The 22,438-nt window shown below is 38.8% G+C and overlaps 2 protein-coding genes and 1 non-coding gene across 4 annotated transcripts; 1 reads left to right on the top strand and 2 right to left on the bottom strand.

Moving 5' to 3' along the window:
• Positions 1 to 8,178: 8,178 nt before the first annotated feature.
• Positions 8,179 to 11,212, bottom strand: LOC141678425 (uncharacterized). Of its 2 annotated transcripts, XM_074484743.1 has the most exons (4): positions 11,071 to 11,212; positions 9,098 to 10,950; positions 8,662 to 9,016; positions 8,179 to 8,578 (listed from the first exon to the last, which is right to left on the bottom strand). In XM_074484743.1, the coding sequence occupies exon 2, from the start codon at positions 10,947 to 10,949 to the stop codon at positions 10,086 to 10,088; it is 864 nt and encodes a 287-aa protein (XP_074340844.1). In that variant the 5' UTR covers position 10,950; positions 11,071 to 11,212; the 3' UTR covers positions 8,179 to 8,578; positions 8,662 to 9,016; positions 9,098 to 10,085. The 2 variants fall into 2 exon arrangements, with proteins under 2 accessions (XP_074340844.1, XP_074340843.1); XM_074484742.1 differs by having other exon boundaries at positions 9,098 to 11,198.
• A 456-nt stretch (positions 11,213 to 11,668) lies between these two features.
• LOC141678034 (serine/threonine-protein kinase-like protein ACR4) lies at positions 11,669 to 15,331 on the top strand. Its single transcript, XM_074484221.1, has 2 exons — positions 11,669 to 12,107; positions 12,362 to 15,331. The coding sequence occupies exon 2, from the start codon at positions 12,384 to 12,386 to the stop codon at positions 15,099 to 15,101; it is 2,718 nt and encodes a 905-aa protein (XP_074340322.1). The 5' UTR covers positions 11,669 to 12,107; positions 12,362 to 12,383; the 3' UTR covers positions 15,102 to 15,331.
• A 6,609-nt stretch (positions 15,332 to 21,940) lies between these two features.
• On the bottom strand, positions 21,941 to 22,047 carry LOC141682339 (small nucleolar RNA R71). Its single transcript, XR_012559740.1, has one exon. It is a non-coding gene; the product is annotated as a small nucleolar RNA R71 (small nucleolar RNA).
• Between the last annotated feature and the right edge of the window lie 391 nt (positions 22,048 to 22,438).

The following is a 22,438-nucleotide window of genomic DNA, read 5'->3' as shown; positions in this document are numbered from 1 at the left end:
GTCAAGGCAATTACCTTAAGGTCTGGAAGAGTTGCTGATGCTGAAAAAGCAAAAGAAGGAGAAGCTGAAGTTGGAGATGAAGAAGCTAAGCAAAAGGAGAAAGTGGCGGAACCAAGGAAGACTACTGTTGAACACACTCTGCCTGAGGGTAATACATGGGAGAAACAGCTCTATCCTCCACCACATTTCCCTAAGAGATTGCAACAATAAAAGCTGGATAAGCAGTTCGGTAAGTTTCTGGAGGTGTTTAAGAAACTTCACATCAATATACCTTTCGCTGAGGCTCTGGAGCAAATGCCTAGTTATGCGAGGTTTATGAAGAGTATTCTTTCAAGGAAGGTGAAACTGGATGACCTTGAGACCGTTGCTCTAACAGAAGAATGTAGTGCGGTGCTACAACAAAAATTACCTCCAAAGCTTAAAGATCCAGGTAGCTTCATCATTCCTTGCACCATTGGCAAGTTGTCTTTTGACAAGTGCCTTTGTGATTTGGGAGCAAGCATCAATCTGATGCCGTTATCGATTTTTAAAAAGTTGGATTTGCCTTATCCAAAACCCACCTATATGTCTCTACAATTGGTTGATCGTTCTATTACTTACCCAAGAGGCATAGTGGAGGATGTGCTAGTAAAGGTGAATAAGCTCTTCTTTCCTGTAGACTTTGTTATTCTAGATTTCGAGGAAGATAAGAAGATTCCCATAATCTTGGGAAGACCTTTCTTGGCTACAGGCCGTACCTTGATAGATGTGCAGAAAGGTGAACTTACTATGTGGGTGCAGGATCAGGATGTGACATTCAATGTATTCAAAGCAATGAAATTCCCTACAGAAGATGAGGAGTGCTTAAAAGTGGATTTGATTGATTCTGCGGTTACTTCAGAACTCGATCATATGCTAATGTCTGATGCATTAGAGAAGGCCTTAGTGGGGGATTTTGACAGTGATGATGAGGATGGCAATGAGCAACTACAATATCTTAATGCTTCTCCCTGGAGGCAAAAGCTAGACATGCCGTTTGAATCTCTGGGTACTTCTGACCTCAAAAATGCTGAAGGAAAGCTCAAACCATCTATTGAGGAAGCACCCACCTTGGAGCTTAAGCCATTGCCTGAACACTTAAGGTATGCTTTTTTAGGTGATGCATCTACTTTACCTGTTATTATTGCATCTGACCTTTCAGGTAGTGAGGAGAACAAACTCTTAAGGATCTTGAGAGAATTCAAATCGGCTATTGGATGGACCATAGCAGACATAAAAGGGATCATCCCTTCATATTGCATGCATAAGATTCTGCTAGAGGAGGGTAGTAAGCCGACTGTTGAGTAACAGCGCAGACTTAATCCTATCATGAAAGAGGTGGTGAAGAAAGAAATTCTAAAGTGGCTGGATGCAGGAATCATTTATCCTATTTCTGACAGTTCTTGGGTGAGCCCTGTGCAATGTGTACCTAAGAAATGAGGTATCACTGTGGTAGAAAATGAAAAGAACGAGCTCATCCCCACTCTAAAAGTCACAGGATGGAGAGTATGTATGGATTACAGAAAGTTGAACAAGGTCACAAGGAAGGATCACTTCCCGCTTCCATTTATTGATCAGATGTTTGACAGGTTGGCTGGTCGTGAGTATTATTGTCTTCTGGATGGCTACTCAGGGTATAATCAGATTTGTATTGCACCAGAGGATCAAGAAAAGACTACCTTCACTTGTCCATTTGGCACGTTTGCTTTTCGCAGAGTTTCGTTTGGGTTATGTGGCGCACCGGCCACTTTTCAGAGATGTATGATGGCTATATTCTCTGACATGATTGGAAATAATGTCGAGGTGTTCATGGACGACTTCTCCGTCTTTGGACATTCATATGATGAATTTTTGAATAATCTTCGTGCAGTGCTCAAAAGGTGTGTGGAAACTAATTTGGTGCTCAATTGGGAAAAATGTCATTTTATGGTGCGTGAAGGCATTATTCTTGGGCATAAGGTCTCTAGCAAGGGTCTTGAGGTGGACAAAGCCAAGGTGGGAGTCATTGAAAATCTTCCACCACCTATTTCTGTGAAAGGAATCTGTAGTTTTCTTGGTCATGCGAGTTTTTATCGGCGTTTCATCAAGGACTTTTCGAAGATATCTAAGCCGCTGTGCAACTTGCTTGAGAAGGATGTGCCTTTCAAATTTGATGATGAATGTTTGACGGCATTCGAGACTCTTAAGATGAGTTTGATAACTGCACCAGTTATTACAGCACCTGATTGGACAGAGCCTTTTGAGATGATGTGTGATGCGAGTGATTATGCGATGGGCGCAGTCCTCGGGCAGCGCAAAAATAATCTCTTTCATGTGGTCTACTATGCTAGCAAGACCTTAAATGGGGCCCAAATGAACTACACCACTACTGAGAAGGAGCTCTTGGCAATAGTCTTTGGTTTCAAAAAATTTCGATCTTATCTGCTTGGGACAAAGGTGACAGTATTCACTGATCATGCGGCCATTCGCTATTTGGTTTGGTTTCTAAGAAGGATTCGAAGCCGAGACTTATTCGTTGGGTGCTCTTGCTACAAGAATTTGAGTTAGAGATCAAGGATCGAAAAGGTACTGAGAATCAAGTAGCTGACCATCTCTCTAGATTGGAAAATCCCGAGTCTACTTCACATGATAAGAATAGGATCAACAAATCTTTTCCGGATGAGCAGTTGTTCGCAGTTCAGGAGGAAGAGCCATGGTTCGCAGATATTGTGAATTATCTTGTCAGCAATATAATGCCTCCTAATTTGACCACAGCTCAAAAGAAGAAGTTTCTGTATGAGGTGAAGTGGTATATGTGGGATGAACCGTATTTGTTTAGACAGGGAGCTGACCAGATCATCAGGAGATGTATCCCATTCTGTGAGACAGAGGGGATATTACGAGACTGCCACTCCACAGTTTATGGTGGACACTATGGTGGTGAGAAGACGGAAGCTCGTATTCTGCAAGTAGGTTTTTTCTGGCCTACTTTGTTTAAGGATGCTCATCAGTTTATTTTAAGGTTTGATCATTGCCAAAGAGTGGGAAATCTTACGAGAAAGGATGAGATGTCGTTAAATGTTATGATTGAAGTCGAGGTCTTTGATGTTTGGGGAATCGATTTCATGGGGCCTTTTGTCTCGTCCTGCAATAATCAGTACATCTTGCTGGCAGTCGATTATGTTTCAAAATGGGTAGAAGTTAAAGCTCTACCGACAAATAATGCAAAGGCAGTGTTGAATTTTCTTCATAAGCAGATTTTCACAAGGTTTGGAACGCCACGAGTAATCATAAGCGATGAAGGGTCGCATTTCTGCAACTGTAAGTTCACTTCTATGATGAGACGCTATAATGTGAATCATCGAGTTGCTACTGCCTATCATCCGCATATAAATGGTCAAGCGGAAGTGTCTAACAGAGAGATCAAGCGCATCTTAGAGAAGGTTATTTGTCCGTCAATGAATGATTGGTCTTTAAAGCTCGATGAAGTTGTTTGGGCTTACAGAACAGCATACAAAACTCCACTTGGTATGTCCCCATTTCAACTGGTGTATGGTAAGGGATGTCATTTACCTGCGGAGCTTGAGCATAAGGCCTATTGGGTGTTGAAGAAGTTGAACCTAGATCTAGATGCAGCTGGAAAGAAGCGAATGCTTCAACTTAATGAACTTGATGAATTTCGACTCCAAGCGTACGAAAACAACAAAATGTACAAGGAAAAGTGAAAAGGTGGCACGATAGGAAGCTACATCCTAAGTTATTCGTGCCGGGGCAACAAGTTCTTTTATTCAACTCTCGTCTCCAACTTTTTCCTGGGAAGTTGAAATCAAGATGGTCTGGACCTTTTATTGTCAAAACAGTGTTTCCACATGGAGCGGTGGAGATTTTTGAGAATGATCTGGACCAAGCATTCAAGGTTAATGGTCAGCGTTTGAAGCACTACTATGGGGACACGGCAAACCGGGAAGTGGTTAGTGCCGTTTTTATTGTCAACTTGAGGAAAGGTACGCAACGTCAAGCTAATGATGAAAAAGAAGCGCTTCGTGGGAGGCAACCCATGATTTGTTATTACAGGAACCCTTAGAAGTTAATAACCTATCCAAAACCACAAAAAAATCAGAAAAATGGAGCCTGGAAAAAAAAATTCCAGAAGCCCCCTGAGCGCCCGCTCAGCTCTGCTGAGCGACCGCTCAGGGGCCGACTGGGAGAAATTTTTTTATGTTCAATAAAAATCTAAAAAAAATCAGAAAAATAAAAACAAAAAACACAGCCCATAAACCCACGACCTATTTCCCCATTATCCCATGATTTTAACCCTTAAACCTACTCCTAATCAAATTCTACCCTAATCCATATCCTATATATACATACACCTATCCCATATATCTCCCATACACTTTCAAACCCTAAACTCTCTCCCAAACCCAAAAACACAAATCTCAAGCACTTTTATTCAATTTCGATGGCACCCAAGAGAGCAAGGACTATCGATAGCAGCAGCACTGTCCCTACTGCTGGTTCCTCGAGGGGTATTGCTGCGAGGCCTCGTTTGAATGATAGGACTGCTGAGGAGGAGTATACTAGGCTTCTGGGAAAGCCAATTTTGAAGGAGAGGGGATTCTTACCATCGGGGAGGGATGGTGAGTTGTTGACTATGATTGTTGAGAAGGGGTGGATAGCTTTTTGTGAGTCGCCTGAAGCAGTACCGATGAGCGTGGTTCGCGAGTTCTATGCGAACGCGAAGGCCAAGAAGAATGGGTATTCTGTGGTCCGGGGGATGACGGTGGATTATCACCCTGCGGTGATTCGTCGTGTGATTGGGCAGAGGCAGAGGAATCCTACGGAGGAGAACTGGAACGAGAAAACTGCTGAGGATTTTAACTTGGATTTGATTTGTGCTACTCTCTGTAGGCCAGGCACAGTTTGGACCTTCAAGACTGGAACTAATGAGTATCATCACTTTCCGGCGATCGCCATGAATAGGTATGCCCGTGCATGGAATACTTTTATTTGTGCTGCACATGAGGTCACAGTTGAGAGAGCACAGTTGTTGTGGGGAATTTTGAATGAGTACTATGTGGACCTTGGTGAGTTTATCTACCAGGGAATTCTAAAGTTTTTGAGGGGAGCTAAGCACATGAACATCCCTTATGCATCTACGGTTACCAAGCTTTGACGAGCGGTGGGAGTTCAGTGGTCGTTTCATGAGCAGTTGTAGTTGCCGGCCGCTCCTATTGACTCCGGGACTCTGCATGCGATGCAGGAGTGGACCGGTGGTGAGCCCGAGGAGCATGGGATGGGTTATCATCTTCCAGGAGGGCGTCCAGCACGAGGTGCTACCATGGCGAGGCCAAGGCGTGATGAGGTTGGTTCTTCTAGAGCTCAGGAGGGTGCTGGGATGGCTGATGCCCAATATAGGAGGCTGTCACGGAGGATGGATGCTATGTACGAGACGCAGAGCATATTTGCTCAAGAGCTCACCCTTGCACTAGGGATTGTTTTTCGAGGCCTTGGAGCTGACATCCAGTGGCCAGTTTTTGGTGAGGACTCTGCATATCCGCCTCCTGATACACCACCCTCTTAGGGTGATGATGATGATGATCTCTCCGAGTAGGTATACCCTGTGTTCCTTTCTACTACCTTCACTGAGGACAGTGAATATTTTAAGTTTGGGAGTGGTAGTTAAGGAATATTTTGTGCGTGTGTCATATAGTTGCATATTCATGATAGTTTAGTTCATATAATTGCATAATTTTTGCCATATAGTTTTTTTCATAGCTTTATTTGTTTATCATGTCATGTAGCTCATGCATTTGTCATGATCCCTTTTGCGCTGATTTACCAATTGATTTGTGATGTTGATGCGAGTGTAGTGATAGCGTTAAAGTGATGTTGAGTCATGTAGGGTGATATGCATGCTAGAAACACTTGTAATTTCACTAAGTCTTAGGGAATGCTTAAGAGGACTAGATTGTTGTTATGGTTTAATGGTTTTCAAGCTTAATCTATTTATTATGCTTAGAATTTTTTAATAGGTTCTTAGTGATAAAAGGCATGAAAAGGAAAAAATGGAGTGAAAAATGGAATTCATTGCTAATTGTGGCTATGCGTCAAATGGCTAGTAGCCGGCTCATATGTTTATGCGAGTAGTCTAGGGTTGAGCAAGAGGGAGCGAAACGCACTTGCTCAGAAATTTTGAAAAAAAAAGAAGAAAAAAAAGAGAAAAAAAAAGAAAAGAAAAAAAATTTAGTTAATGCATAATTGATCACGAGTGGGCTCTTTGGTATTCGAGTTATTAAGTTCTTAGGGGACTTTGTGCCTAGTGACCTAAGGCTTTTATAGTCTGGGATCCGCTAAGCTAACGCTCGCTACATGGATGCCATTGTATAAGTCTTTTGTGGACCTCACTCATTGCACGGTCAAATAAGCATTTGTTGTTATAAATAAAAAGCATGATTCCGTAATAAGCTCCAGGATTCTTGAAGTGTTATAAGTCACTTTGTGCCTAGAATTTTTATTCTTTGTATAATCATGCGATTGCCTTGAGGATAGTTGAGTCATGATAATTAATCTAGTTCCGAAACATATCTGTTAAGCATCTGCACACACCACGTTTCTGGTTGTATGTTAGTTTGTATGATTCGATTGATATATATTCGCCTAATTGCATTTATTGAGATGTCGTAAGTTGGTTGGTTTGGTCATAGTAAGGGGGATCGCTGCATTTCATATAGATTGCATTCATGCATGTTTTTATTTTGTTTTTGAATCTGTGACGCTTGAGGACAAGCATCGATTTAAGTTTGGGGGGGTGATAAGTGGCATTTTATACCACTTAGAACGTCTTATAATAGCTTAAATTGGTGTTTTGAAATCAAGTATTTTGTGTATTTGATGCGTTTTTCTAGTGTTTGTGCATTTCAGGGTACTAGTTGCATTTCGGGAGAGAATTCATCAATAATAATCCTTGGAATGTGTTTAGTATTGCAAGTGGGAAGGTAGGAGCAGATTGTAGCGAAGAAGCGGAGCAAAACAGACTATTTTTCCAGAAAGGGTCTGAGCGCCCGCTCAACTAAGATGAGCGGCCGCGCAGGAAGCTGAGCGCCCGCTCAGCTATGCTGAGCGGCCGCGCAGGGTCGTAATTTCAGAATAATTATTTTAGACTCCTATTTCTGTTTGGCTTCCAACTTCTGAGTAATTTGATTTTATGGGACTCCTATATAAGTAGATTTCAGAGATGTTTCACTAAGGTTGGATCGTTGTATTAATCAAGGAGCGAAGGAGATAAGGAAGAAGACCGTTTTAGCACACCACAATGAAGAGGAAGCATATTTTCTTGTGATTCTTTATTTCATTGTAATGTTGGATGCTAGTTTTCTTGCTTTGAACCTATTTACTCTTGTGACGTACTCTGGTTTAATATAAGTAATTTTAGTTATTATTCTCTTGTGTTTATTTATCATGTTTTCATATGAACCCATGATGACGATGAGTGCTATCATGGGCTAATCGTGATCATGGGGTCGTAACGGATTTACTATGGAATTCTTTAGTTAGTTGTTTAATACCTTAGTGTGTGATGATTGTATGATATCTAGTATTGGTTGTGCGTATTCGTCTTATGTGCGTCGCGGACATATAAGATAGGGTGTTAATCTCTTGTGAAGCGACGGTGGATCTTGAGATTTCGAACTTGCCATGCTAGCATAGGTTCATGTATGATGTTTCATGATTAGTGGGTAACTCTAACAGTTTTATTCACCCTGTGTAATCAAAAGGAATAACTTGTTCTTAAATCGTTATGTTGTCAATTTCTGTAGACATATAGGGACTCAACATAATTGATGCATATTCAACTTCTATCTTAATTGTAGATGTTTGGTAGAATGGTATTTGTACAATGAAAGTTGGCTTTTATCAGTTTCGTGTTATTCGATTAATATCATCACTGTTGCATGCTAAGGGTAATAACAATAGCTATTGAAGGAAGTAGTAATGAAGTTGTGATCTCATGAGTGTTTTAATATTGTTAATTCGAGTGTTAATTAAGTGCTTAATTCTAGTAGTTAATTGTAGTTAATAATTAGTTAATCAACTCTAAGTGTTATTGTCTTAACATTGCGAAGTAATCATACATTGGTGAGTGAGTTTAATTGAACATAATTAGTCTGAGTCTCTGTGGGAACGAACTAGAAAGTATTATATATTACTTGCGAACGCGTATACTTGCATGTGTTATTAGTGCGTGTTTTTGCCCTAACAACATAATACCAAGAACTAATCACAGAATGTGGATCAATTTTTGCATGAATTAATGCCCGAATGGCATGTCTGGAGGGAATTCCAGAAAGTTTCCAAGCTCCACATGTACAGATCTTATTAGTAAGAGATAAAGGGAATTGAGATTTACCCTCATGAATCTCATACTCCCCAGGCTTTGACATGTAGGCCTTACAGTTGATTATATGTTTACTTATATCTTTCAGAATCTTAGCAATCTTGGGACATACATCATCATCATTCCAATTGGATGCTATCTGATGTCTTGTAGACATTCTTACCATGCATACCCTTCTAATCCCTATAACACAACAAAAATTGTAATAAGGGAAAAATAAAATATAATGCAAGTTCAGTAGTACCAGTGAAGCTAAAAATGCTTACAATCTAGTAAAGTCAAGACTGGCTTGCACCGATCAATTCCAAGAGTGGAGTTGAAACTCTCAACAAAATTACTTGTATTTGAGTCATTGCAAACATTCGGATCGAACTTATGTTTACTCCACGTGCAAGGATCACCTAATTGGGAAAACCAAGTCATCACTCTCTCACCTCCCACCCTTTGCAGCCTTTCCATAGCTTTTCTATACTTGAATTGTGATGTAGTATTGCATGCCCTCCAGAAAAGAATGTATATCAAAGGACCTTAGAATTGCTTTTTGAAATTTCTACTCAAATGCCTGCAACAATATCTTCGTTTGGCAGTCGGCCAAACATCTTCCAAGGCAAGATCAACACCCTGACAAACAAAGATTATTAGTTGAACTAGATAACACAGATAATCATCAAAAAATGACAAAGAAAAATAACATGAAATTACCTTTTGTCTATCTGAGATTATTGTTCAGTCCGATCTTCTTGAATCTTTGACAATATTGTGAAGGTTCCACAAAAAAATGACCAATTTTCTTTTTCTTCAATACTCACCACTGCATAAGCTAAAGGGAATATCTCATTATTCCCGTCCATGGCCACAACTGATAGTAAGACTCCACCATAGTTTCCTTTCAGATGTGTTCCATCAACACCAATTAAAGGTCTGCAACCTTGTAGAAATCCCTTCCACACAGCAGAGAAAAACAAGAAGATATTGTTGAACAAAAGTCGGGGTGGAATGCTTTCAGATTGTACATACGAGCAATGTGCCTTAGAATCTTGATCTGTATCTACAATCACCCTTACATATGTTGGCAATTTAGCATAGGACACATCATGTCCTCCAAAGAGCTTATCAATTGCAAATTTTTTCATAGTGTACATAGTGGACTACTTCATGTAGATCCCATATCTTTGAAAAAGTAATTCATTTAGAGCCTTACCAGGGATGTCTGGGTTGGCCCTAATATATTCCATCAGTTTATATGCGGCCCATTGCACATTGCATAGAGGGTTATAAGTTTCCAAGCCTCTACAATTATGAACACTGGGGTCTATCTTTTTAATAGCCCATGTAATACCATCTGCCAACCTACCACCATGAATCCTCCACCCACAACACCTAGCTAAACAAGTAGTTGTATACCTCTTACTGTCAGCATTGAGAACAGGTACATCAAATCCTTCCTGAATACAATAATCCTTTAAGGTATTTTTGAAGTGACTCTTGTCCAGAAATATCATCCAAGGCTTGAGTTCAATCTTATCAAATTCTTTTTCTTCATACAGCTCCCTCTTTTTTACACAACCTTTGATAATAGTCGTCATCATTATCATCATCTATAAAATCATGCCAGCTGCTAGGCTTCCAGTTGTCTTTAAAGTCCAAAATATCTATAACATCTTCCAACTCATCCGCAGAAACAGACCCTTTAGCTATCAGAGTTATTATCAACAACATCATAAGTAGATTCTTCAGCATTGTTGTTCTCCTCACTCACATTCTCAACACACACAATTTCACCATAAAACTCAACCTTCCAATTGGCACTTTTGAACCTAACTGATCCCCCAATCTCCCCCATTTGATTGTCACTCTCAGCTGTATAACCTTTCCTCTTCGCTATGGTTTTTGGAATTTTTCGAGCAAACATAGACTGATCGGAGGCTGATGTTGGAGCACTGACTGGTGTAGGAGATGTCAAGTTAATATTCTGTTGAGGAGAAAATCTTGGACTCCTCTGAATGGTTAAACTCTTGAAGGCTGTATTAGGTGATATTGAAGGTGGCAGGGCAGTGTTAACTTTAAGTTTTGGTTTAACTTTAGGTTTAGCTTTTGTCTTTGTAATAGTTTTGGCCTTTGTTTGTTCCTTGGTGGTTTGGTTCACTGAGGTGTCATCAATCTCATCTAAAGAAGGGAAGTCATCATTTGGTAATGCTATATTATCATCCGGTCGTGCATTGTCTGCACCTTCATTTTTACTTCTCAAACTGATAACCAACTTATATAGAGAATTAGGCTTTAAAGTAGTACCTACCCATATAGTAATTACACTTCTATCTGACAATTTATCAAACATTTTTATTAATTCAACATCCTTTTCTAATTTCCAATGTCTCTGTTGAAAAACATAAGTGAAAGTTGGATAACTATAATTTAACTTCTGACCCAATTTCTTGCCTTCTTCTTCATACTCAACGATTAAATCCAAAAGAGTACATTTTTCTGGGTCAACTACCAGTTCTACAATTTCACTTCTCCAATCAAACCTTAATATCTTCCTAACATCACCCATTCTGTAAATTAAAAAAACATGACCTAACATCACACACATATATATATATGCAGGCAACATAAAATATACATACATCAACATAATAAGAAATACATATATTCACAAAAATTAGAGATGGTACATGCGACGGATTCTCGTGTTAATCCACTGAGCATCAAGTTTCAAGCGACTCCAATTAGAGAAACCCAAGTTTTTCCCTAATATGTTCTCCTTCTTAACCTGTTATTAGATTTGAGATGAGAATATATGGGTTTAAGTTAAACTAATATATACACGATAGTTGTTTTTAAATTATTGCTTTTTATTTTAATTAAATATAAGTTTTAATTGTTTGACTGAGATAAAATAACATTTGACTAACGTTGCTCGACGGGAGTGTTATATTTGGTACATACTGAATTATTGGATGGTACCGTCTAGAAGTCGAAATTTTTTTGTGTATCATCGAAAAAAGCCAATTATAAAATAGTACCATTGAGAATTTCCCATTATTATTTTCTAGACATAACCAATAATTGCATTTACAACATTTTACAAGTACATATCCAAATCTTGAAATCAGGATAAAGAAAAATAATATGAGTGATGTAAAGCTAGAAAATGTCAAGATATTTTAAAGTGGGAATTCCAAAGTACATAGGAGTATAAAATAATATATGCAGGAATAGACTAGTAGTAGTATGGAGTAATTTAAAAAAAGAAATACTAGTAATTCTAATAAGAATGGGGACAGAAGCGCACACACAGAGTGCAGGAATTATGGCATGAAAAAGATGAAAACTGCATTAAACAACCCAACCCTCATTTACTTCCTTCACCTACACTTCCCAATTTTCAGAAGCTGCTGTTCCTTTGCATTTATAACTCATCTCTCCCTCTCTCTCTCTCTCTCTCTCCTCTTATCTTGTTATCTTCTTCACCCTTCATCACTTGTTTTCTATATGTATAGCAAAACCAGTACACTAATGTGGAAAATATCAACTTCACTTTTTACTCTTCTTCTTCAAAGAATACCCACAATCACTCTCTTTTTTATTGATGCAAAAGGTGCTCCAATATTTGTTGGATATTAAATACCTAAATTAAAGGAAGTATCTTAGGTTTCACAAGGTTGCTGTCTTTTTACCTCCCATCCCAACTGCCAACATTGTGTTACTGGTACTGCTGAACGTTCTTCATTTTGTATAAATATATTTATTTTTGTTGATGGGTTTGAATGCATTTCCCATTCTCATACTTTGTTGTAATGCTTTGTTTTTCTAAATTAGACAGAAAGAAATATTCTTTATTATAAAAAATGTCTTTTTTTTTAATTTTCTTTTGGGGAAAGTATTAGCACACAAGAGATGCACACCAAGGACACAGAGTTTACCTATGCTATCTGGCATTTTCTTAGTTATGGACTTGTGTAGGTGTTTGTTAAATCAAATATTCATGCGGGTCTCCCAGATTTATACATGGAAAGCTAGATTTCTTGTACAAATGCTCATATCCTTTATGGTGTTTTCTAATTTGTGTGGAGTTGCTGTAAGTCTAGGCTCCATGTCTTCAGTTTCTGTTTCTTATGGAGAAAAGGGTCCTGTTTTCTGTGGTATAAAATCAGATGGGTCTCATCTTGTGACTTGTTTTGGGTCGAATCCGGCTATAATCTATGCTACTCCTTCAAATTTGCAATTCATTGGTCTTACGGCTGGTAGTGGATTTGTATGTGGACTTTTAATGTTATCTAATCAGCCTTATTGCTGGGGAAATAGTAATTTTATCGGCATAGGTGTTCCACAACCAATGTCTGGAGGTTCACAGTACTTGGAAATTAGTGCAGGTGATCAACATTTATGCGGTTTGCGAATACCTTTAAAGGGTAAACATAGAAATGTTTCCCTCGTTGATTGTTGGGGTTATAATATGACTAAGAACCATGTTTTTGATGGGCAAACTCAGTCTATTTCTGCTGGTTCGGAGTTTAATTGTGGGCTATTTGCACAGAATAAAAGTGTTTTTTGTTGGGGTGATGAGACTAGTAGTAGAGTGATCAGTTTAATTCCTAAGAAGAGGTTTCAGAGAATTGCAGCTGGTGGGTATCATGTTTGTGGGATTTTAGAGGGAGTTGATTCTCGAGCATATTGTTGGGGAACAAGTTTGGGTGCAGAAGAGGAAATATCTTACACAAACTTAGCTGAACATAATGTTGACTTTGCTCCAAGTGATCCGATGCTTGCTATTGTCGGGGGAAAGTTTCATGCTTGTGGAATCAAGAGTTACAATCGTGAAGTGGTCTGTTGGGGTTATCTTATTGAGGGAAGTACTCCGCCTCCTAAAGGAGCTAGGCTATATGGTATCACTGCTGGCGACTATTTTACTTGTGGGGTTCTTGCGGAAACTTCTCTTAGGCCCGTTTGTTGGGGTTCTGGACTTCCCTCTACAATCCCTTTAGCTGTTTCTCCTGGTTTCTGTAAGCCTAATCCTTGTGTACCTGGTTATTATGAATTTAATAATGGAAGTGCACCTTGCAGAACTGGCTATCGAATTTGTCTACCTTGCAGTGAGAGCTGTCCCGCTGATATGTATCAGATATATAAATGCACTTTAACATCTGATAGACAGTGTGGCTACAATTGTTCTGATTGTACCTCAGCTGAATGTCGTGCAGGCTGTTCTAGTTTAACTTCTGCTACTGGAAAGAAGAATGCAAAATACTGGTCCCTTCAACTGCCAGTTATTATTGCAGAGGTTGCATTCGCTGTTTTCCTGTCGAGTATTGTATCTTTGACTGCTATATTATATGTTCGTTATAAGTTGAGGAACTGTCGATGCTCCTCCAAAGGACAAAAGTCTAGGAAAATAAATGCCAGTTCTTCTCCAAAAAATCGCGGGAAGGTGCAGCCAGATGTTGAGGAGATAAAGATTAGGAGAGCACAGTTGTTTACATATGAAGATCTTGAAATTGCCACTCATGGCTTTAAAGAAGAATCACAAGTGGGAAAGGGGAGTTTTTCCTGCGTCTTCAAGGGAGTTTTAAAGGACGGAACAGTAGTTGCAGTTAAACGAGCCATTATATCTGCTGATATGAAGAAAAATTCAAAGGAGTTCCACACTGAGCTAGATCTCTTATCAAGATTGAATCATGCACATTTGCTTAATCTACTTGGTTATTGTGAAGAAGGTGAAGAGAGACTTCTGGTTTATGAGTACATGGCTAATGGATCATTGCATCAGCACCTTCATGGAAAGAACAAAGCCGTCAAGGAGCAACTAGATTGGGTTAAGAGGGTTACCATTGCTGTACAGGCAGCTCGAGGAATTGAATATTTGCATGGGTATGCTTGTCCCCCTGTAATTCATCGAGACATCAAGTCTTCAAACATACTCATTGACGAGGAGCATAATGCTCGAGTAGCTGATTTTGGCCTCTCTTTGTTGGGGCCTGCTAATAGTAGCTCCCCTTTGGCAGAGTTACCTGCGGGCACACTTGGTTATCTTGATCCCGAGTATTATAGACTGCATTACCTCACCACGAAGTCTGATGTCTATAGCTTTGGGGTTTTACTTTTGGAAATTCTCAGTGGTCGAAAGGCCATTGACATGCAATTTGAAGAGGGAAATGTAGTTGAATGGGCAGTTCCTTTGATCAAATCCGGAGATATACAAGCGATTCTAGATCAAGATTTGACACCTCCATCTGATATTGAAGCTTTAAAAAGAATTGCAAATGTGGCTTGTAAATGTGTTAGGATGAGAGGCAAAGAAAGGCCATCAATGGATAAAGTAACGACAGCCCTAGAGCAAGCTCTCGCGTTGCTAATGGGAAGTCCAAGTATTGAACAACCAATTTTGCCGACTGAGGTTGTTTTGGGAAGCAGTAGAATGCATAAAAAGTCGTCTCAGAGATCATCAAATCAGTCAGTTTCAGAAGCCGATGTGGCAGAAAGTACCGAGGATCAGAGGAATGAATTCCGGGCTCCTTCGTGGATTACTTTTCCAAGTGTTGCTTCTTCCCAAAGAAGGAAATCATCTGTTTCGGAGGCAGATGTTGATGGGAAAATGACAGAAGCTAGGAATGTAGGAAGCATGGGGGATGGATTGAGAAGTTTGGAAGAAGAGATTGGACCAGCTTCTCCTCAAGAAAACTTGTTTTTGCAACACAACTTTTAATGGATGCCTATATAATTTAATAGCTGATATCAAAGTATTTGTTTAACCCTAATTGATGTACCAAGTAGTTGGTTGAAGGAAGAAATGTAAGCCCAAGTATGGGAGCAAAATGGATGGATGTAATCTTATTGATTACATGTTACTTGTATCGGCTCCTTCACTTCCCCACGTCTATTAATTTGTGACATTCACTTTTGTAATTGGTACGTAATATCTCCTTCACTTTTTGACTTTGTTTTTGAGCGAAATATGGTTAGAGGCCTAAGAAAAATTATTGAATAACATCACTTGTTACAATTGATTTAGTCAAAGTTAAAATGTGCACAAAACAGTTCAATGTGGTTTTGAACATATAACATAAAAAAAAAACAGTGTATATGTAGGGTTGTAAGACTGCAGATTTTGATCACTTTAAGCAAGAAAGGGGAGGGAAGCCGGAATTTGCACAGAGGGGGGCAAGGTTGCCCGGGACTCCGATAATATGATTTTTTAAGTTGCATAAAACCATACAAACTCCGGCAATATGATTCATGCACCTTTTTCCTAAATGTCCCCTGGTTCAGTTGTTCAAAGAATATGTTTTTAATTTAAAGATGCAGGTATTTCATAATTCAAAATATCACAATTCGGGACTCTTATTACTTGACAAAAGTTATGTAGGAGTATATAGGAATTTGGCCAACAAAAGCAAATTTTGATTAAGCGGTGAATTGACTGAAGTTTTTTTTTTCTCAAAGTAGAAAGAAGCACGCAAAAATAGCAAATCACGGTAATAATAACCTAGTTCTTCATTGAAGATAGGGTTGCACTAGAGGAACACAGTATCTACTACAGCCGTTACTCCACGGTCCAAGTACTCTAAACCCCTTGCATCAGTTGCAACAGATGATACAACGCATATTCTTCTCTTCGAAGATATTGATGCAACGCATATTCTTCTCAACACATCCATAACGTGTCATCCATTCATCAATTTTTTTAGAAAACGGTAAATTCAGATCACATTTTAGATATTTTTTTGATTAAATTATCATAAACTAATTGTTGGATATATTTTTTTGATGAAATTATCATAAACTAATTGTTGGATGTTATTCATTACAATGAGAACTTAAATATTATATTAGGATCTAAGTCATTTTCTTAATTTAATTCGTATATAAATTGAGCTGAATTTAGTAACATGAAATAAGTTAGTGTGAGTTTATTTCACATTGATAAAGTACAGAGAAGTTGTGTGCTAGTACCGGTGCAAAATTAGTGTACAACTAACTACTAATGCATTTGGGTGTACATGATGCTAGGGTGAATCTCGCGCGCATATACATTCGTATTGCCGCTATCATTATTTGTTGATGCTGCTCATATCAAGATTTGACTACAATATTAAACACAAAACATCATATCAGGATTTGACTACGATATTAAACACAAAACACAATAATTGTTAAAACCCTAACTGTTCTTCTCTAAATCATCTCCTACATATTTGCATAGGTTTTTACAGACAAATAAGCAATAAAAACCTTGTATTATCTATTGTAGGGAGGATTTCGTACAATAGTGTTTTGGCGGTTGATGGTCGGGATAAAGATCAAGGGTGGTGTTTGAGGGCGGAGGAAGGTTGTGTATGGTGGTGGCTTGAGTTTGTATGATGACTGCTCAAGAAAGAATAGGTTTTTTTTTCTTCGTCAAGTATTAACTCATGTATCATACAAGTGCCTATGTATCGTATGTATAAGGATCAAGCCTCACGTAGTTTTTGGGGAACTAGTTATCTAGGCTAGGGTTAGGGTTTTTCTACCCGTGCAGCCCAAGCCCATATCTAAGTTAGGCCTTCATCCAATTAGTCACGTAAACCTCGATCGACCCAAAACACTTCCTACAATCTCACGGCATCTCCGTATTTCTTCCCGTAACTGTAGGGATGTCCCGTGCCGGCCCCGAAATTCACGAACAATTCAGTCATCTATGAGTCATTTTCCAAATTTCAGATAAATTCATCTAATGCGAGCCGACCAGGTCACCTCGGCCTGCACTAGCTCTTCTCAGACCAATAAGTGAGCCATCTCCTTCATTATTTCATTAGAAGAGAGCTCATGAGCCCAGCTCGCATGTGGATAGGCTCATTCGGCTCATATGCGATGCGAGCTGGAAGTCATGTGGTGGGCCTGCAGCCCATCAATCCTGATTATAAGGTGATGCGAGCCCAGGAGCCCAGAACAGACAATGTATCCACAATCCCAGATCACACGATGCAAGCTCAACTCATGTAATGATCCCACGAACCCAACTCACACAATGATCTCACGAGCCCAACTTGCACAACGAGCCCAGCTTGCACAACGAGCCCAGCTCGCACAATGAGCACATCCCATTAAGACTTTATATTCCTTAAATGCTCATGCTTTTAACAGACAGACCAAGGTGCTAGCCCACTAGCCCAGCTCGTGCTTTCCAGTAATCTAGGCCCAACTTTCCAACATACCCCGGGGACCTGTTTAGGGGACATGCCCAAAAGTGGACATAACAACTACCCCCAAAATTTATGGTCACATTTTGGGGCTAGGAACTTTTCAACACCTGCTTATATGTTCCTGCAAATGCGAGCCCATGAGGTCGCTTCTCCCTTTATAACTATATGATGCGAGCTGTGAGACCGCATAAATGTATGGCCTCCTCACACTCTTTTAACATTCACGTCTCTTGAGTGATTGACAGTTGTAACAAAACTGTCATGGGGATTTGTGTCATCCATTAGGATGATAATACGTGTCACCATGACTTTTTCTCTCTTATCTCCTATAAATACGAGAGTTCACTTCCCATTTGAAACATTTTCAAGAACTTTAACCAAAATGATGTCCCTTTTCCTCAAGGATCTACCACGGCAAAGACAATCATCACCACTAGGACCGTTAACAGGCGGCGCTATTCTTCGACGACAGATTCTTTAGGATCTTCATTTGAATCATCTAAAGGTATCATGTTGATCCAAAATCATGTATTTTTATTGTTGTTTGTTCATATGTATTATGTGTTAGGTCCAAAAAGTACATACAGAGGGGGGTGAATGTATGTTCTTCATTTTCTAAAATTAATTACAGCATAATATCAAAACTAAAATGAAATAAATAAACAAAGAAATTATGGGTAAATATTCTTTTTATTCAAAAGTATAAATACCCCGAGGTTTGCTTATAACTCCAAATACAAAGATCCGAAGCTACAAATATAAAAAGAACCAAGGCAATAAGTTATAAATCTAGGGTTCTTCTTATCACTCTAAAAATCAAAAACTCTTATCAAAAGGTATTAAATACAATCAAGAGAGCTTTAAATAGTGAGTGTTACAAGTTTGTAAGGCTTTAAATGGTGTGGAATAAATTGGACATGACCTCTCGTTGTCAAATCAAGCTTTTAAAGAGTGTTGAGATAAAACTTCAAGAACTTCGCACTTTGTAAAAATGGAGAGATATACATATTGAATTTGTTGCTGTTGATTATATAGATTGATAGGTTTGGAGAGAGAAGAAGACACCTGGCTTAATTGTGTCCAAGCTTTTTTTGAATTGATATCTTGTGAAAATTGATTTCCTTAGAATTGTAGTAACCTGCGACCTCTACTCCCTTGTAGAGTCAATTTAACTTAGAAAAAAAATACTAAGTTGCGACTCCTTCACCTGGTACAACACTTGATTTATTTTGGTTAAATCTTTTATAACCTGCGACCTCAGAGAAGTAGTACTAGTAGTGCAACAATTAATTTTTTTAGTCCCTCACCCAACCTGCGACTTGTATCCTTGAGAGTGTTTTTTACTTAAAAAAATGCTTTTGTTTGTTAACCTGCGACTACAGGTGCAGTAGAGTAGTAGAACAAAAACATGCAATTTTTTAAGTCGCAACCTGCGACTTGGATGCATGTTACTTCACTCCAGCTTTTTTTTATCTTCAAATGAATAAGCTGAATGCATGTGATGCTTTTTCTTTCAGTACAAAACAAACCACGCAGCTTGGTGAGTCGTTTCATGCACGCGCGAGTTCAAGAGACAAGTCTGAACGAGTGTCTGGTATTCGCGCTCAATTCTTGTGCAACAAAATGAAACACGAGACCTGTCAATTTATTTATTTACAAAGCTGGTTTCTATATTTCTCTTCAAAAGAGTGGCAGATGATTGCAATCCCCGCGCAACCTTTGTTTCCAAACAGAACCGGGACCAGGCTACCAATTCTTGATTTCTTTGTACAACCTGAGTTTCTGCCATTTCCTTGTAAATAAAATTCGAATGGTTTCTTTTATTTAATAAAGAAACAACCGAATGTTATTCGAATATTGCATGCATGAAGTCCGGTTGGCTGGCTATTTCAGGATATAAAAATTAAACATTTGATATTAAATAAATAAATAAAATGAATTAGATTCATTTATTTATTCAATTAAAAATCAAGTATTAATTTATTTTTCCAAAATCAAATGTTGATGTTAAATTAAATAAATAAATGAATTAATTTCCATATATTCATTTAACAAAAAATCAGCCATAGATTAAAATAAATCCTTGGGCTGTAGTCCTCTGTATCTTCAAGTCTTCTAATTTCCAGGATTTCGTACCTTAAAATATTTTCAGTCTTCTCGAATACAAAAACCACTTAACAGTATTTGTAAATATAATACTCTATTTTCTTTCACGGATCACTGACGTCTAGTGTAAGGGTCTGGTTCACAGATGTTGAGTGGCATTTATGACACTTTATTAAGCCCCATAAAGCTTTGAATTGATGCGTTTGTACTCAAGTTGTTAAGTGTTTTAACGTGTTTTCGAGTGTTTTTGCATTTCAGACATTATCTAGGGAATCAGTTGAATTAGCATTGTTTTGGTGCTAATTTGGTGTCAAGGTGGTGTTGGAATAAAAGCTCGTGGAAAGCCGGCTCAAATCTGCAAGAAAAATGAAGAAGTTAAGTTCTGGCAGAAGCCCAGCGCCCCCACATTTATCAAGCGCGCGGCCGCGCCCGAAGTTCAGAAAGCCAGCGTGCCCACGCTGATCAAGCGCGCGGTCGCGCCAGGTCGGGATACGACATTCTAATTCTACTCTAATTCGAATTGGAAGACTTCTCTGCTGATTAGGGCTGCTATATAAACAACTCTAGGTCATTTTTAATAATATATCAAGCTAGAGACATATCAAGGAGATCCGTAAGAAGACCGTATTAGCACGATTCAACGAAGATAAAGAAGATCTTGTTTCTACTTGTGAATCTTTGCTTTAAGTTGTAACTTGGATGCTAGTTTTCTTATTTCTGAACCTTAATCTTATTTTGTACTTGGTTTTATTATTCATTATAAAGACTACGTTTGTTATACCATGCTTTCATCAGAATCCACGTTGATGATGAGTCTGATTATGGGCTAATCATTATCGTGGGGTTCTAACAGATTTATTTATGGATTTCTTTAGTTAAATTGTTTCGATGCCTTAGTGTGTGGTGATTTTATGATAACCTAGTATTGGTTGTGCGTATTCGTCTTATGAGCATCGCGAACTTATAAGATAGTGTGTTAAATCTTTATGAAGCGAAAGTGAACTTAAGGATTTTGAACTTGCCATGCTAGCATAGGTTCATGTATTTGTTATGCATGATTCGTAGGTAATTTTAACCATCTTACTTGCCCTATGTAATCAAGATAGATAACTTGTGCTTAAACCGTTATGTTTTCAAATTTTATAGACATATAGGGTCTCAATATAATTGGTGTCTATTCAACTTCTATCTCTTTTGTGGATGTCTGGTAGTATGGTATTCGTGCAACGAAAGTTGGCGATTATCAGTTTCGTGTTATCTGATTAGTGTCATCACCATTGCATGCTAAGGTTGAGAACAATAAGGCTATTGAATGAAGTATTTAATGAATTTAGAATCCCATGTTGTCATATATATTAATTCAACCAATCTTATTCTCTTAGTTATAATTGTTAGTTTAATTCTTAGTTATAAAAAACCTCAATTTGTTATCGTCTTAGCATTGAATAATAACCATACATTGTTGCTTAAGTGCGTGAATTAATTAGTTAACCAAAGCCAGTCTCTTTGGGAATGAACTAGAAAAGATTCTATACAACTTGCGAACTCGTATACTTGCGTGTATTATTAGCGCGTGTTTAGCGACTAACAAGTTTTTGGCGCCACTGCCGGGGACTACAGTGTTAATTTATAGTTTATGTGCTTTCCATCAGTGGTCTTTAAAGTTCATTGACTCGGACATTGTTACTTATTTGTTTCCTTGTCTTATTTCAGGTACTCTAGCGAGGGTGTATGCATACGCGTTCGCGTACTCGTAAGAGAACTCTGGATAAAGCAGAGGAAGAACTTGTGGTGGTTCGAAGGGAAGCTTGAGGAAGAAAAGAAGGTAGAAGAAGAAGAGAAGGTCGAGGAACCAATTTTAGTAAAGATGGGAGATCAAACAGAAAATCCTAAGGCTTTGATGGACTATTCTCAGCCTACGATTAATGACATTCAGTCAAGCATCATTAGGCCAGCCATCAGGGCTAACACTTTTGAGATCAAGTCAAGCATGATTCAGATGATACAGAACTCAGTTCAGTTTGGGGGTTCTCCTACAGAAGACCCCAACATGCACATCAGGGATTTCATCGAGATCTGCGACACTTTCAAGTTCAATGATGTGACTGAAGATGCTATCAAGCTGCGACTCTTTCCATTCTCTCTGAGGGACAAAGCTAAGTGATGGTTACAAACTCTACCAACAGGGTCTATCACCACTTGGGAAGATCTTGCTCAAAAGTTTCTCACTAAATTCTTCCCTATGGCGAAGACTGTTGTAATCAGGAATACTCTTACTCAGTTTGCTCAACAAACTGGAGAATCTCTGTATGAGGCTTGGGATCGATATAAGGAGATGCTAAGGAAGTTCCCACACCATGGCATTCCTGATTGGATGATTATAACTATTTCTACAATGGATTGGGTGCTACTTCTAGACCCATGCTTGATGTAGCATCAGGAGGAGCCTTGTGGGCTAAAAGCTACGATGAAGCTTATGAACTTATTGAACTGATGGCTGCTAATGAGTACCAGAATCCTTCCCAAAGACTGACTCAGGGAAAAGTAGCAGGAATTCTGGAGTTGGATGCAGCAACTGCTATAGCTGCCCAACTTAAGGCTTTGACGATGAAGGTGGACACTTTGGCTAATTATGGAGTTAATCAAATCACTAGTGTTTGTGAACTTTGCGCTGGTGCCCATGAGACTGATCAGTGCGTAATTTCTAGTGAATCAGCTCAGTTCGTGAGCAACTTTCAACATTCGCAGCAATCAG

This window comes from Apium graveolens, chromosome 8, assembly GCF_009905375.1.
Source record: "Apium graveolens cultivar Ventura chromosome 8, ASM990537v1, whole genome shotgun sequence".
Lineage (NCBI taxonomy): Eukaryota > Viridiplantae > Streptophyta > Magnoliopsida > Apiales > Apiaceae > Apium > Apium graveolens.
This window is presented reverse-complemented; position numbering and strand designations above follow the sequence as displayed.